The sequence below is a fragment of the Argiope bruennichi genome, chromosome 6 (genome assembly GCF_947563725.1).
Source record: "Argiope bruennichi chromosome 6, qqArgBrue1.1, whole genome shotgun sequence".
Taxonomy (NCBI): Eukaryota; Metazoa; Arthropoda; class Arachnida; order Araneae; family Araneidae; genus Argiope; species Argiope bruennichi.
Genome location: NC_079156.1, coordinates 68,318,140 through 68,333,249, shown reverse-complemented (window position 1 = coordinate 68,333,249; position 15,110 = coordinate 68,318,140). Strand labels below are relative to the sequence as shown.

Here is a 15,110-nt window from a genome sequence, read left to right as displayed (position 1 = left end):
TTACTGTTATAATCTGCTATAATAACACCAAAATGTTATAATCTGGCGAGAAAATTTTGTAATGAAAAACTATATGGTATGTATTGATTGTATTGATTTGCAGGTGATGGATCGTATTGATCAAATTAGAAACAATGGCAATTCGGATTAATTTTTGCTGCTTTTCAATATTTCTTATTTAATATGAAAAAATAATTATTATTAAGGTCATAATAATTTTCAACATTAACAGTTGCATTTGACAGTAAACGAAATATAGATGTTGTAGATGATGTCACCTTTATACCGAATTCAATTCTGAAGCAAAACACAAAAGCTCATTGGCCACGAGTAAAAAAAAAAAAAATGTATAGATATTTTTTAAAAAAAATATTATAATGTATTAATAATATATTTTGTCTTTTAAAAAGCATTCACTGAAATATATTTTCTTTAACAAAAATAGACTAACTTGATTCATTATATGAATTGGGATTCATTAGTTGAATTCTTTTGGTTTTCATTTTCACCTATTTGGATAACGATTTCATCTATCATGGATAATTTCACTAATATTGCACTACAAAAATTTCAAAAATTATTGCCTAGTTCTCAAATTATAATTAATTAGTTCAAATCTTATCTACAAAAGTGTTATTATCTTAAGTGTTAAGTGTTATTATCGCTGAGATTATGAAAATTTCGAATCATATATTGATTCGTAGCACAGATATGTTTCACATACTAAATATTTTCTTTAACATATTTCAACTGCATTCAATTTTAGAGGCCATATAAAAATACATAAAATAGGGATATTAAAATAATAATTCATGTTCGGTTAAATCTACAAAAATTCGTTGACAGTGCGATTATATTAAAATATGAGAAAAAATTTTTTGACCTTTCTTCAACCTTAGTGTCCAAAGTTCGCCTGGTATTCTGAAAAATTCTTCAGTGGGGTGGGAACAAACAATCACTTTAGGTAACCATGGGAACCGTACCATCCTTTTCAGAAAGTTAATCCTTTCTACTGTCCCCAATACTTTCGTACAATTCTTTCTATTGTGTGGATCAGGCTATACAATCCAAATAGGACCACCATGAAGTAAAACAGAATTCAAATTTAAGGTAAAGTTCCCTAGTTTGGAGAAGCAAAATGTTTATTTTTGAGTGTTGAATTCTATTTAATGATTTATATGATAGAGCAATCCAAGTGAAATTATATATCTAAACAATGAAATAATATTCTTTACTTATAATAAAGAATGTTTGTTTGTGAGTGTGTTTGGTGCTTTTTTGGCCAAATTGTTTGAATCATAACTGCCAATTTGGTACATACACAATTTAAAAGACTGGGAATATGTACCATGGTGCGATTTTTTAAAATTGAAAATCGAATTTTAATCAATTAAAATTAAGCGGGATTTTGGCATTTTTCTATAGTAACTTTCGAAAATATTATTGCACAAAAAAGAATTTAACACAGATTTAAATTTTTTTTAAAAAATAATAATGTCAGATTAATAGTTATGCAAATTTTTCCTAAATTTTGACTACTTTTTTTTTTCTTTTTTGCTTAAATTTCCAACAACTTCTTTAAAATTCAAATCATTTTCATTTTTCCAACAAAATTTAATCATGTCATTTTCATCCACTGCTGAAAATTAAAGAAAAAGAGGATAGTATTTAATATTTGCGTAGTTTACAAGACGAAAAAAATTGAAGTCATAATACACGAAATTTAGTAGATAGATGAACCGGACATTTAAGCTTTTGATAGGCTATGATGCCAAAAAAACTGGTCACTATCAGAAAGGTTCATATATACAATAAGTAGAACTTAAGTGAAGCAATTAAAAGTAATAGAGTTTGAAAGTCAGATAACTTGGAGGTATCATGGACATGAAGTTATAGCTAGGCGCTTTATCTGAAATCAAATATAATTAATATTCCTCGCGAATAGCTAGCCATCTGAGGCGTCAAGTAATACAAATAATAATATTTTTCTTTCCAGATATCCCATTTAAATTTTTTTACATTCTTAACGAATGATTTTGAAATAAATATTTATTTATACATGATTTCTTTATTAACTTATCTTGCCGTTTATTTAATTAATATTTTTTTAAATAGAAAAAACGTATTATCTAATTCATTAAAATAATGCATTAAAAAGATTTATTTTTTAATGAAAAATCTGCCATGATTCAACAACCGAAGAAAATATATCACTTTTTAGTACAAGTCAGTTAAGATGGCATTCATAGGATATCAATTTATAATCGAATGCGAATGGACACCTATATTGTAAGAGTATTTTAAAAGCACTTCAATCAATTGTTTATACTACAAACACATAAATAATTTTAATTAGGATAGTATGTAGAAGCGGATTTAGGTTTTTAGCCGTTCTAAGTAGTACATATTAGGAGACCCTATTTTAAATAACTGGTTTATTAATTCGACTCTGTCAACTAATTTAGCTTAATAAATATATTAAGGATTTTTTAAGGTTTAATATAATATCATAAAATAATTAAAGCACATTTAAAAAAATAATTAGTTAATGATTTATTTCCTTGCTAATAAGTTTTAATTATTATGAAATTTTATACGGAAATAACAAGCCTCATACAATTATAAATGTAAAAATTATTATTATATAAAACTTGTACAATGGAATATAACATAATTAAATAAAAAATTAATATTTTAATATATTATAAATAAATAATAAATTAAAATTTATTTAATAATGATTTTAATAGTTTAAAATAAATACCCATCAGAGTCTTAGTATTTTATAATAAATAAAACGTGTTTTTACGACTGTATTTATAAATAGTTTAATTGCATTTTTTAAATCAACCTACTTGCAATCCTTCCACAGCCCAGCGGTACGCCAATAAACTCAGTGTACTCCGTTTACGCAGCCTCTCTGCAGGAAATTTATTGAATTATTTTCCAAGAATCGGACATAATCAGAGAATGGGGGAAATTTAAAATTAACAATAATTCAAGATTACTATGATTAGAATTTGTTTATCTGTTGTACACATTCTTAAATGATTATTACAGTTTGCTAAGTTGATAGAAGGGCAGGGAAGGAAGAATATCTCCTTCAGGAGATTAAACCAGATGATTTTCAAAATCCCTTTTTGAAGCAGTCCCCTTCTGGAAAATGATTTATGAGGTAAGCGGAACGGATTGTATCATTTCTGATAAAGGAAAGTCAGATATTTATTGTGAAACCTGTCAGTATTTGCGTTCTTTCAAACGTGGATTTTTATTGGGGGGGAGGGGGGTTAGGTCATTGTAGAAGAGATATGAAGCTTTTATAAAATGAATCTTCAAAGAGTCTTAAATAAAAAAAAAATTAAGGAAAAAGATTTATTTTAAATTTATGTCATTTTGTAATTTCCTAATTATTTCAACAAAAATTTATTGCAAATTACAACAATTTGTAAACTTTTTTTAATTATTATTAAATAGCAGCAAATAGAAATGCAAAAATGAAAATTTGCCACAAAATACTTTTTAGTAATAAATGGCTAAAAGGAGAAGGTAAAAATTTCTTGATCTGAAGATCGTTTCGTAACTTTAGATCAGGGCGTAAATTATGAATCACATTCATAAGCGAGACCGGATAAACAAATTTTGCGTTTATGAAAATATTAGCATAAACAGTGCTTTTGTTAGTTACTTCAATAAAATTTAGAAGAAGAAATAATCGGAACAAGTAATTTAGATTTAAAATATTTTATTAAAACATAATAGGTAAACAAATTCAGCAAAATTCATTTTTAAATAAGTAGAAAATGTTTTATGTTTCTACCTTAGATTAGTGAAGAGCTCATCTGATCTAACAGTCAATAAAAATAAATAAATAAAAAAAAAACGGTGGAACTTAAATTAAATTATTCTTTTCTGTTGAATGAACTCAGAAAAGAAAAAGCAATATTCTGCTCTTTATAGCAAAATATTTACTGCAGAAAAAAAATATTTTTGTAATTAAAACTGAAAAAGAAATTCGTCGAAATATCACTGATGTGCAAAAGACAATAAACAGCTAATCATGAATTCTGAGGCTAACTTCAAAAACGGAGATGTCTTTGTGACCCTGCAAGTTTGGGACAAATTGATTTTTTTCTTTGTATACCGCAATTTTTACACGATTGCATCATATACATGAAATCTTGTGTAATGCTTTTAAAGATTTAACACATAAATTACACTGTTTTCATTCCTTCTTTTGTCTTTTGACATACAAGGATTCGTTTCTTCCAATAACTATTTCTTACGTGATGATCTTTCACTATATGGAGAAATTCATTTATATAAATGCAAGAATTAATGTATTGCCGAGACATACTGAAAGACTGATAATACTGACTACCGGTAAAACTTAACAAAAAAAAAATCGTCAATCTTTAAATCCTCAAGTATAAACTAGTGAAATTTAACATGAAAACTGTACAGAAAATTCTATACATATAAAAAAAATAATAAAGTTGAGAACTATTTAGACTGAATTATTGACACTCTTTTACAAGTGAAATACCTCGTTTGATAAAATAGAATATTAAGGTTATTTCAAGAAACGAATTCAATACCATAACGAGTCGTTCACCCAACAAAATATTCTATGAATTTATTCAATTTACGAAAATCTAAGTCGCAGTTGTTGCAATTAGTCTATCAACAAAATAATTCCCGTGGTGAATTATTCCATTTAAGATAATACATTTTTCCTCATCTTGCTTTTCATCACCTAATCAATATGCAAGGGCTTCCTAAATATAGAAGACACAGGAATCATGATCTATTTCGCACACAGATTCGATGACATGCGAACCCAGCAAGCATCCTTTGAAAAAAAAAAAAAAAAAAAAAAAGGGATTGCGGAACCCTTGGTTTCGATGTGAAAAGAGACAAAATATCTTCCATGCATAATCTCTTGGGACCTATTTTTCTTTTCTATTAATTAATTCGAAAGCAGAAGAAACAAGAGATCCCCGGAGGGCTACGCACAAGGTAGGCATTGGGAACGCGTCCCCACCCTTTCGCCAATTATTCTTCGATTTGGAACGAGAGAAACAAACCCTTTTCACGTTCAAACTCCATGGGGGAAAGCTGCTTATTTTTTTTCTTCTGCATCCCAATCGAACAGGACTGGTAGTTGGGAATGAAATCAACAGGGAGTCGAATATCTTGGACTGCCTTAACGAAGTGCCGGGGTGCCTTTTATGAGCACCAACGACCCCGTAAAAGAACAGGAGGTCGCGGCGGGTGACCTCAGTCTAGAAGTCGGCGAGAAGGGGGAAGAAGCATCCCGACGAGGGGTCCCAGTTTCATTACGGAGGAATTCACCACCAATTATATTTGTACCCAATGAGGATATATTTGCATGCCTTAAAAAAGGCTTGCGAAACTGAATGTAAGACGCGTTTTGTCTTTCCAGCCACCCATCGTGGTAGTGGTATGAAAAACTCGGTAACTTATATAAGAGCATAAGAATTTCTAATCTTTCTTAGAAATTTTGAATTCATGTTACAGAAACTATAAGCTTTAAAATATAAAAGTTAATTCTGGGAAGAGTTCCAGGAAATCACTACATAATAATGGTTTTATTAGTAATGTTATATAAATCTTGTTTTCAAATTTTATATATCTATAAAAAATGGAGTTCTAATAAAGATCGGATGAAGGGGCCGTTATTTAATTGGCAATTACAAGCATAGCAAAATTTTTACAACTCCAAAGAAGTATGTATTTCTACAACTTCCAATGGATTTCAGAATTCCATTGGTTTATATAATTGGTTGGAAGAAATCATTTAAACTGTTTAAAAATTCCAAGAAAATAATATTAATAATTTCAGATAAAAATGTTTAAAGGGAAAAGAATTTGTCAAAAATTTATATAGTATTAGCGGAAACACAATATATATAGTAATTTAATTTATATTAAACGAAGTCAAAATTTCTGCTAATTCAGAGTAAAGTTCTTTAAAGAGAATATATGCAATCATTATTGAGGATGTCATTACTCTTTTGGTCAAGTTGTTGAATTCTGACACACAAAATACAAACAAACATTTTATGGATATAATAAAAATATGCAAACATAGATATGAAAGTAAGGATACATATATAACACCAACTTAATGAATGATAAATGTTTTACAAGAATTAAGAATTTAAACGCTAGAAATGTACTTTCTTTGAACTGAGTTACTGAAATTTTTATAACAATTATTACAAAAATCAAACAATTAGAATTAAATATTAGGAATACACGTGTCAAAAATGTTACTTTGCAAAGTGAAATCTTTTAAAGTTTGGAGATTCAAAAGCTTTAAAATGTAAACAAAGCCAGGTTATCAAATAAGAAAACAAGGTACTGCCTAGTAATACCCGCAACTTTTGGAATCTACGAGGACTCGAGAATTGATTGCGGTATTTATCAGGGTAATATAAATTTGTGCTTTAAACCCTTAATTGTTTGTTATTTTTATAATCCAATCTTCTATTTTGAAAATGTGCTGTCTTATTCATTCAATTAAGAATCCACTGACTACTTGAGATATTTATGGACTGTCAGTTATTCTTGTAGCTATAATATGATACAAGAATACATAGAATTATAGATACAGAGATGCTATAATACTGAATGATTTGATTTCAGCTAATAAATTTAAGAAACAACACTTCGAAGCAAATGTGACGCACGAACACGTCAATTAAGGGATTAATTTGATATACAAATTAATTCTTTTACCGCTCTTTAAAAACGGTTTTAAATAATTTTTTATGTGAGAAACTGAACACAATTCTTTTGAAATGTAGCGCAAGTATGTATTTTAGTATTTCAATATTTATTACTTAAAAAATGCTTATGCTGAGATTAAATTAAAATTTTAAAAATATATCGACTTTTGAAATGTATCAAATATTCCAAATATAATTTATTTAAGTGTATAGGTAGGGTTAAGAGGTAGGCGAAACTTGCTTTTCTAAAGGCCCCTTATAGAGGCTTAATCCGGCCCTTATAAATTCAAATAATAAGTCTACGATTACGGTTACACTGATCAATCTATAAAGATGATGGCAAGGAAAAGCAATGGAATACAATAAAACAATTGCAAGGATTTCATAATGAAAGAGACATCAGAATTTAAAAAAAAAAATGACGTTACCAGAGATCAAGGAAGACTTTTTATCAATGCAAGAACGCAAGAGAAAAGACACTTTGAATCAAATGTCAAACATCTTTTTGTTAAATTCGTTGGAACAATCTTTTTGAGGAGACAAAAGTCGATTGTGGTGCCACTACCTCAAACGTCAATCGACTTTCGATGCAGAAAAGAGGATAATGTCTTTTGCTGAAAATTCTATCCTGACAAGATCGTGCACAAGATGGCTTTTCAAAGATACAGAAAACAGTTACATTAAGTGAACAATTCGATTATGTCACGGTAAGCAAGTCACACAGTCACTTAAAGGCAACGTTGCATTTGGGTGCATTTCCTGAAGTTATTCATTTCAAAATCACTACAGGAAATTCTTTTCATACTTTAAGCATTAATTATCATATCTACTTTGTGGTTATGGTACTGGATCTTATTTTCATTTCATTGGTTGAGAGAATTTAAATATATGTCATGCATTATACAACCATAAGACAAAAGATATTTGCAAACTTGCGCATAAATTATTTTCTTTACTCAGTCGCATGCTAATAAAGATTAGATTTTGCACATTCATTATGTTTTAGTCTAATATTTTTTAAGACGAATAATGCTTCAGAAATTCGGCTGATTCTTAAAATCCATAAAGAAATTCGATGAGGCAAAGTGCCGATGTCTGAGTTAAGATAAATTATGGGTATTTTTCAATGAAATTACATTTATTTTATTTCTAGATACCAAAAATAGCAAAATAAGCTGACTGCAAATAAGAAAGTAAATGATATTAAAACTTATGTTTAACAATAAAACGTAATAATTGCATAACACACTATTTGTACTGTTCATATTACATAAGAATTAAATCAATGATATTAATCTGAGACTTCTTTTATTACCTGTTTAACCAAATTATATAAATATGGATAAACTGAAATACTAGTCAAAACGGGATTTGAGAAAATGGCATAACTGTAAGATATCACGCGAATTCGAACTAACTTTAAGGACAATTAAAAGGATATTAACTGTTAGGAAAAGAATTCATTTTTCCGTAAAAACATAAATTTTTTAAGTTATTTTACTCAGTTAAAAATAGTTTATACAAAAACTATTTTTAGATTCATAAAAATCAACTATATCCTTGCTATCCAAATAAAATTTCAACTTATAGGAAATGGCTGTTAGTTCCAACTAATAAACAATTAGAACAAACTCATTTCTGTTAATAGTCATCCATTAAAAATAAAGAACATTCCAAAACTAATATCTTTACCGATATAAAAATATCTTTTTACTTCAGAGAACCTGTTGTTAGTATAGACAATAGCTATGAAACGATCGAATTGTTATTTTAAATCAATGAAACAAATAATAGTTTTTCATGACTCAAGACTATATAGACTTGTTAGTGTCCTGTTATTGTCAGTTACGTAAAAAAAACACTGTCGAAAAATTAAATTTAATACTCCATTGGTGTCATAACCTACGCCAATTTGGACATTATGCCCACCTATAAATTCAATTGTTCCGAACAGTACCGGTTTTTGCTGGTTCACTACCTGTGATTAATCGTGAACAAAGTATCATTTAGTGAAGTTTCACAAAACCTACGACAATAAAAGTGAACCATAAAAAGACAGAAAAGCCGCACATTTATTTGTACCCTATATACGCGAATTATACGACTTAAGGAAGTACATCAGATGGCAGATCACGACCTACCGAGTGAATGTACTGAAGAAATAAACAAGTATATATTTATCGATGAGTGATAGGTTTTGTATTTCGTTTGCCGTAAGGGATACCGTTGCATTCTTGATTTTACTGTAGGCGTTTACGAGCAGAAGTTATGGCGCTGTTATAAAATCCTAACATAAAAATAGTGACGAACCTAGTGTTTGATTTAATACTTATGGATATTTGCAGACAGAGTGCTTTAAAAGAAATTTCTCTACTATAAAATACGATAGCTGAAATGAAGAACAATTCAAAAGGTTAAATAATAAATGAAATTATCGTGTTAAAACATAATAAAAAGGTTATTATTTCTCTACAAGTTTGATTCGCATGTCACAGTTTTCCATCTGATATTTAGAAGTTAAATATAATTCGCTTTAGAGAAAATGTTCTAAATTTTTTGAAATTGTTTCTACTGCCCTTTAGAATTTTTAAAATTCAAATTACTAATATATCTTAGTAGTATTATTAGTTATTAATATCACAAACTGTATTGAATAGTCTAAGAGCGCATTGGATAAAAAAAGATATTTCAATAAAATTCATTATTGTTCGACGGAAGACGATAATTACGATGATAACAGATAAGGGTAAAACAAATATTTGGTTGCAGTCAAAACAAAATATAAGTAAATAAAAACTGTATTTCATTCGAGACACATTCATATTTTGAGTCTTTCCTGTATGCTTTTTGTTGTCTAAAAACCAGAAGTTTCAATTAAAATTCGTTTTATACATGCATAAAACAAAAGCTGTATACAAAGAGCGTTTTAATTCTTATGACTTTAGTATCATAAAAAAAATACGGAAAATTTAATTTTTTTTCTCTTTACTAATAGAAAATTAAAATTTTAAAAAATCGAAGCTGAAAGGCAACAACAAATACATTAAATAAATAATGTGATTAAATAAAATATGCTCCAATCCGATTATCTACAAATTTACAACTTTTTATTATTTCTCCCGTTGAAATAGAAAAATAAAAACGTTTAAAAGCTTCTTTAAGAACATAACAAATTCTTCCGTGTAAAAAACAGCTTATATTTGTTTTCTTTCTAAATTAAATCTCACGACTTGCGCTTAAACGGCTGTCTGCGTTTAAATAATAATAGAAAAAAAAGTAATAGTTCTCTGTTTATAGTTTAAAAACATATTTATTGTGGAAGCGATACATGACGCAATTCTCAATTCGTACAATGATGATTTGCATTTATTTGATACTTTCTGTGTTTTATACATTAATCAAATATTATTTGTATTTATCTAATACTTCAAGTATTTCTCTATAACGTTCATATTATAAAATATTTTCCATTTATTTCTTTTTAGATGGGTAAGGCAAATAAAAAAATTAAAAATGTGAAAGTATAAATTTTGTATTTAATAAGAAATAAGTGAAATCTGAAAGTTGCATTGTTTCGTTTAAATCAGAGCAATTTCAATTTTTCCCCCCGTTCGTTTTACCACATAAGCTGTAAAAAAATTACTGGCAGCTAATTAGTAAATATTTTTAAAATTGATGATTTTGCGAGAACCCATGTGTAAATTAATTAATGCAAAATTATGTATACATATTTAGAGAAGATGAAAAAATTAGAAAAAAAAGGAAAAAAAATTATAAAAATTAAACAATAATTAACAATAAAACATAATTAGTTATTAAATTTGAATGAAACATTTGTAACTAACAGATTTTTAATTACTATCGTTTACTTATATGTACATATATTTATAGAAGATAAAAGGAATAAAAGAAAAGGGGAAATTATAAAAATTAAACAGTAATTAACAATAAAAATATAATCATAGTAATTTTTAAAATCTGAATTAATATATTTAATAAATAGATATTTAAATTATCATTGCTTACTTATAAAGAAGAATCTATGAAAAGAATAATTATGTTATAATGAAGAATCTATGAAAAGAATAATTATGTTATAATGAAGAATCTATGAAAAGAATAATTATGTTATAATGAAGAATCTATGAAAAGAATAATTATGTTATAATGAAGAATCTATGAAAAGAATAATTATGTTATAATGAAGAATCTATGAAAAGAATAATTATGTTATAATGAAGAATCTATGAAAAGAATAATTATGTTATAATGAAGAATCTATGAAAAGAATAATTATGTTATAATGAAGAATCTATGAAAAGAATAATTATGTTATAATGAAGAATCTATGAAAAGAATAATTATGTTATAATGAAGAATCTATGAAAAGAATAATTATGTTTCTGCGCCCTAAAATTCAAGTGCATGACCCCACTCGGGAGTCAAAACGCATGTATCAAGAAGGCCAAGCATACCGAATGCTTCCAAGAATGCGATAATTTTTATCAAATTCTCAAAACAGAATCATGGAACAAGGAGTAATGAAATGATTACAATTCATCACACGCGATTTTGTTAAGATACTATTATATTTTTGAAACGAAATGTTATGATTATACTTGGAAGAAAAAAATAGATATTACTCGATGAAAATGCTGCTAGTTATATAAAAAACTTAAAAGAAAAAGGATGAACTTAGGGGGACGTAATGAAGTACAAAAGATAGATGCATTTCATCAAATGACGTATATAGTGTGAATCGTATGACGTAGTTACAATTCCAAACTGCATAGTGCATTGTTTATGTACTTATTTGTCATAAGTTTTATCTAAACTTTAATTTAACGTAAAATCATTCTACCTTTACATTTATTTTTATATTATCAGTTTTTAAAAATCACGACGAGGGAAAAAAAATCCCTTTATAAAAACAAATTTCTTGATTAAATAAATGTGTAATTCGTGTTAATATGAAATGAAACAGCAAAAAATATCCGGTCAAAGAAAATGATATGGTTTCATGAGGAAATTAAAATTACTTCTGAAAGCTTATCAAGAAACTAACATTAAAAAACCCCCCAGAAAATTACACTTTGTTACAATTTACTTGAAACCTCTTAAAATAACATATTTTATCTCCTTCATATTTCACTTTTTTTTTACATACTATTTAAGATATGCATATGGAACTAAACAAATCTATGGACATTAATAAGCTTTAATGACTAATTAATCTGAAGTTTAAAACAGAATTAGAAACATGAACAATGTTTTGGCATAACATTAAGAATATTAATAGAAATAAATATGCATTTTAATTGTAAAAAAACAAAAACAAAACGAATAAATTAATTGTAATCTATAAATAATATAGTCAGATAATTAGATATGCCTGTTATTCTCAAAAATTAGTTTTTAAAAATATTTATAAGATGATTTAGGATGTTTTGTCTCCATAAAGCAATGCTAAGTTTGCTATCAAACATCGATTCCAAACTATGCAATTCATTCATATACAATGTTCTTAATTTGATTATAAAGTTTACAAAACATAAAATACCGGAAGTACACAAATTCTACTTTTTTTTCAGCATACATAAAAGAATGAAAAAATTGAATTGTATTCACTAAATTAATTATCTATTATTAAAAAAATAATAAAAATATTATTAAAAATAGTTAATATAATTAAAATTAATTAATCAAACAGTAATATAAAAATCAACTATTTATTGTTATTTTAAAGCAAAAAGCAAATTATATATATATATATATATATATATATATATATATATATATATATATATATATATATATATATATATATATATATGAATATTATGATAATATGTTGTATATATTTCATGCATAAGTTAAGTGGTAAACTCTTCAAAATTAAATTAATAATAAACATTTTTTATTACACTTTTTTGTTATATATTCTTAGTTAATAAATATAAGGTAACAATAATTTTTTAAAGTTACAATCAGGTATAGACTTGTCTAGAATATTGAGAAACTGTGATAAAAAGAATCAGTTTTGATCTCTTAAAAGCAGACAGACTGAATTAATTAATTATATCTATAAAAAATATTAATTTCAGCAATTGTTTTTTAAACTTATGTATAAACCACTTACACTGAAAATATCAATAACTGAGTTGTAAAACCTTCTCTGTTAATACTTACAATTATACTACAGTTATATTAAACTATCGGTATCTATACAAATTATTTTTTCAGTTAATACAGCATTTTAATTTACTATTATACTATTTGATAATCAAGAGTTATTTGTAATTAATACAATAGAGCAATTTATTATAGATTTCTCATTTCTTACTCTACCCCCCTCCCTCCCTTCCCCGCTACACACTATTTAAAAAAAAAAAAAAATGACGCCACATATCAGTGTTCGAGAGAATAATTTCAACAATAATTTTTCTTCATTTGAAGGAAGGGGGGGGGATGAGAAAGTAAAAATTAATTCAGGATTCTATAAAAAAATGTTAGCTTTTCCCCCAACAATTTCCTTTTAATAAAAAAATATAATTAAGAAACCTTTATTTCTAATCTTTAAACAAAGATGTTTTGCAATGTATCGATACATAAATTAATTTTGCACTATATTTATATATTGATTTATGATAATTGTTTTAAAATTACTTCAATAAAACTAAGTCACTTTAATTTCCTAAAACTAAATATCATTAAAATAATTATATTAATTACAATTCATGGAAACACTAAATTATCTTTTTGAACGGTGAAATAAGTAGGTACTAAAAAAGTAATAAATCTTTAAAAAGTTTAATTCTTCTTATTATTATGTTTATTATTACATAATTATTTACATGCCTTTAATTGCATGTTAGATAAAAATTTATGCCAAAACGATTACAGATATTTATTGAATTAGATATTTGAAAAAAATAGTATTTCCTAGCGGCTGTTTTTTTTACTATCTTCAATTCAAACATACATTTATGATGTGAAACAGGCAAAATGTAAATTAAATTTTTATCGTTTCTGTTATATGTAGACTGAACTCCCCCCCCCCAAACTTAACACCTTTTTCGTGCATTTGGAATGAAATATGAAAGTAAGAGTATCAAAGTTCAACATATATATTATCTAAGTATGTTTAATAATTTTAGATGACTATATAAAAAATTTTCAGTGTTTTCCATAATTTACAAATGATAATAAACGAAAAAAAATCTTTTATTTCCATGTTCAGATGCCATATCAGATGCTTAGGACTTACATTTTAACATATGTCACAAATAATAGTTACTGATTAAGATGTAGAAAAGTGGATGATCTTTTCATTCAGAAGGAACTGATAAGAAAAACGCGATGTTGTCAACTGATAAATATTGTTCAATTTATTAATGATCAGAAAAATTCAATTATCATATATATATGCATTTTAAAAGAAGTTACAAACTTTTTCTAATACGCAGCCCTCACCAGACGTGCAGATATTTTCTAACTTTTAATTTTTAAAATATAAGGAAAAAGTACATGCCTAGGCATGGCAATTTGCTTCTATTTTGCATATAACAGCACATGGGGGGGATAAGCAATTTTTTCTTAAATTTCAAATCTTACACTTTGCATTTAGTGTCTTTTCTTATAAAAATTAAATCTTCAGCATTAATATAAAAAGAAGGGGTATTACAAATAAAAAACGTATAAAATTAATCGCGTGGAGTTACATTAAAATCTTCAAAAAAATCATCCCTCCTCCATCAGTAAAAAAAATAATAATAAATCCACTTATTTGCATACAAAAGATTGTCAACAGATTTCAAAAATTATGCTTTTTCTCGGTTGTCATTTAAGAGAGGAAGAGGGGGACTGTTCACCGGATCAAAATAATAATAAAATTATCCCAAATTATGGTTAAGTATTCACATCAGCAATCGCGCGAGTAAAAATACGAGGTAACACGGAAAACTATCTTTTTCATCGGAGGAAGTCGAGCGTGAATGCACAGCTGAAAGACCACACAGAACTCTCACTCCCCGAAAAACCACACCACGGTGAATCCCCCCTTTAATAGAGAGAGTGAAAAAGGAGGAAGCAAACGATACTCACGGACAAAGGCCAACGACGACCATCAAGAGGAGTGTGAATCGGCGCGAACAGTTCCACGGAGAAATCCAACACAAAACACAAACATTCGCTCCGGTGCAAGACTGGCAAAAAACAGCGATAACACGCTCCGAACCTTCACTATCCGCCCGATGTAGCGGCGTGCTAATCTCCGACTGCTCTGCTTCACTGCGAAGTAACAGGTTCAGGCTTAGGCCAAACCCTCCAGACGAGCCTATTCAGAAGAAAGGGGAGGAG

The 15,110-nt window shown here is 27.4% G+C and overlaps 1 protein-coding gene across 6 annotated transcripts in view; it reads right to left on the bottom strand.

Annotated features, from left to right (window-relative positions):
- Window positions 1–15,110, bottom strand: part of LOC129971598 (transcription factor Sox-6-like) — a 726,789-nt gene that overhangs the window by 124,137 nt on the left and 587,542 nt on the right. For 3 of the 6 annotated variants that reach the window (XM_056085516.1, XM_056085519.1, XM_056085517.1), the window contains exon 1: window positions 14,856–15,049. The exons of the other annotated variants lie outside the window; for them this stretch is intronic. In XM_056085516.1, the coding sequence (XP_055941491.1) occupies window positions 14,856–14,878 (23 nt within the window). In that variant the 5' untranslated portion in view covers window positions 14,879–15,049. Of the gene's footprint in view, window positions 1–14,855; window positions 15,050–15,110 lie in introns of those variants that run through there. 6 annotated transcript variants of the gene reach the window in all.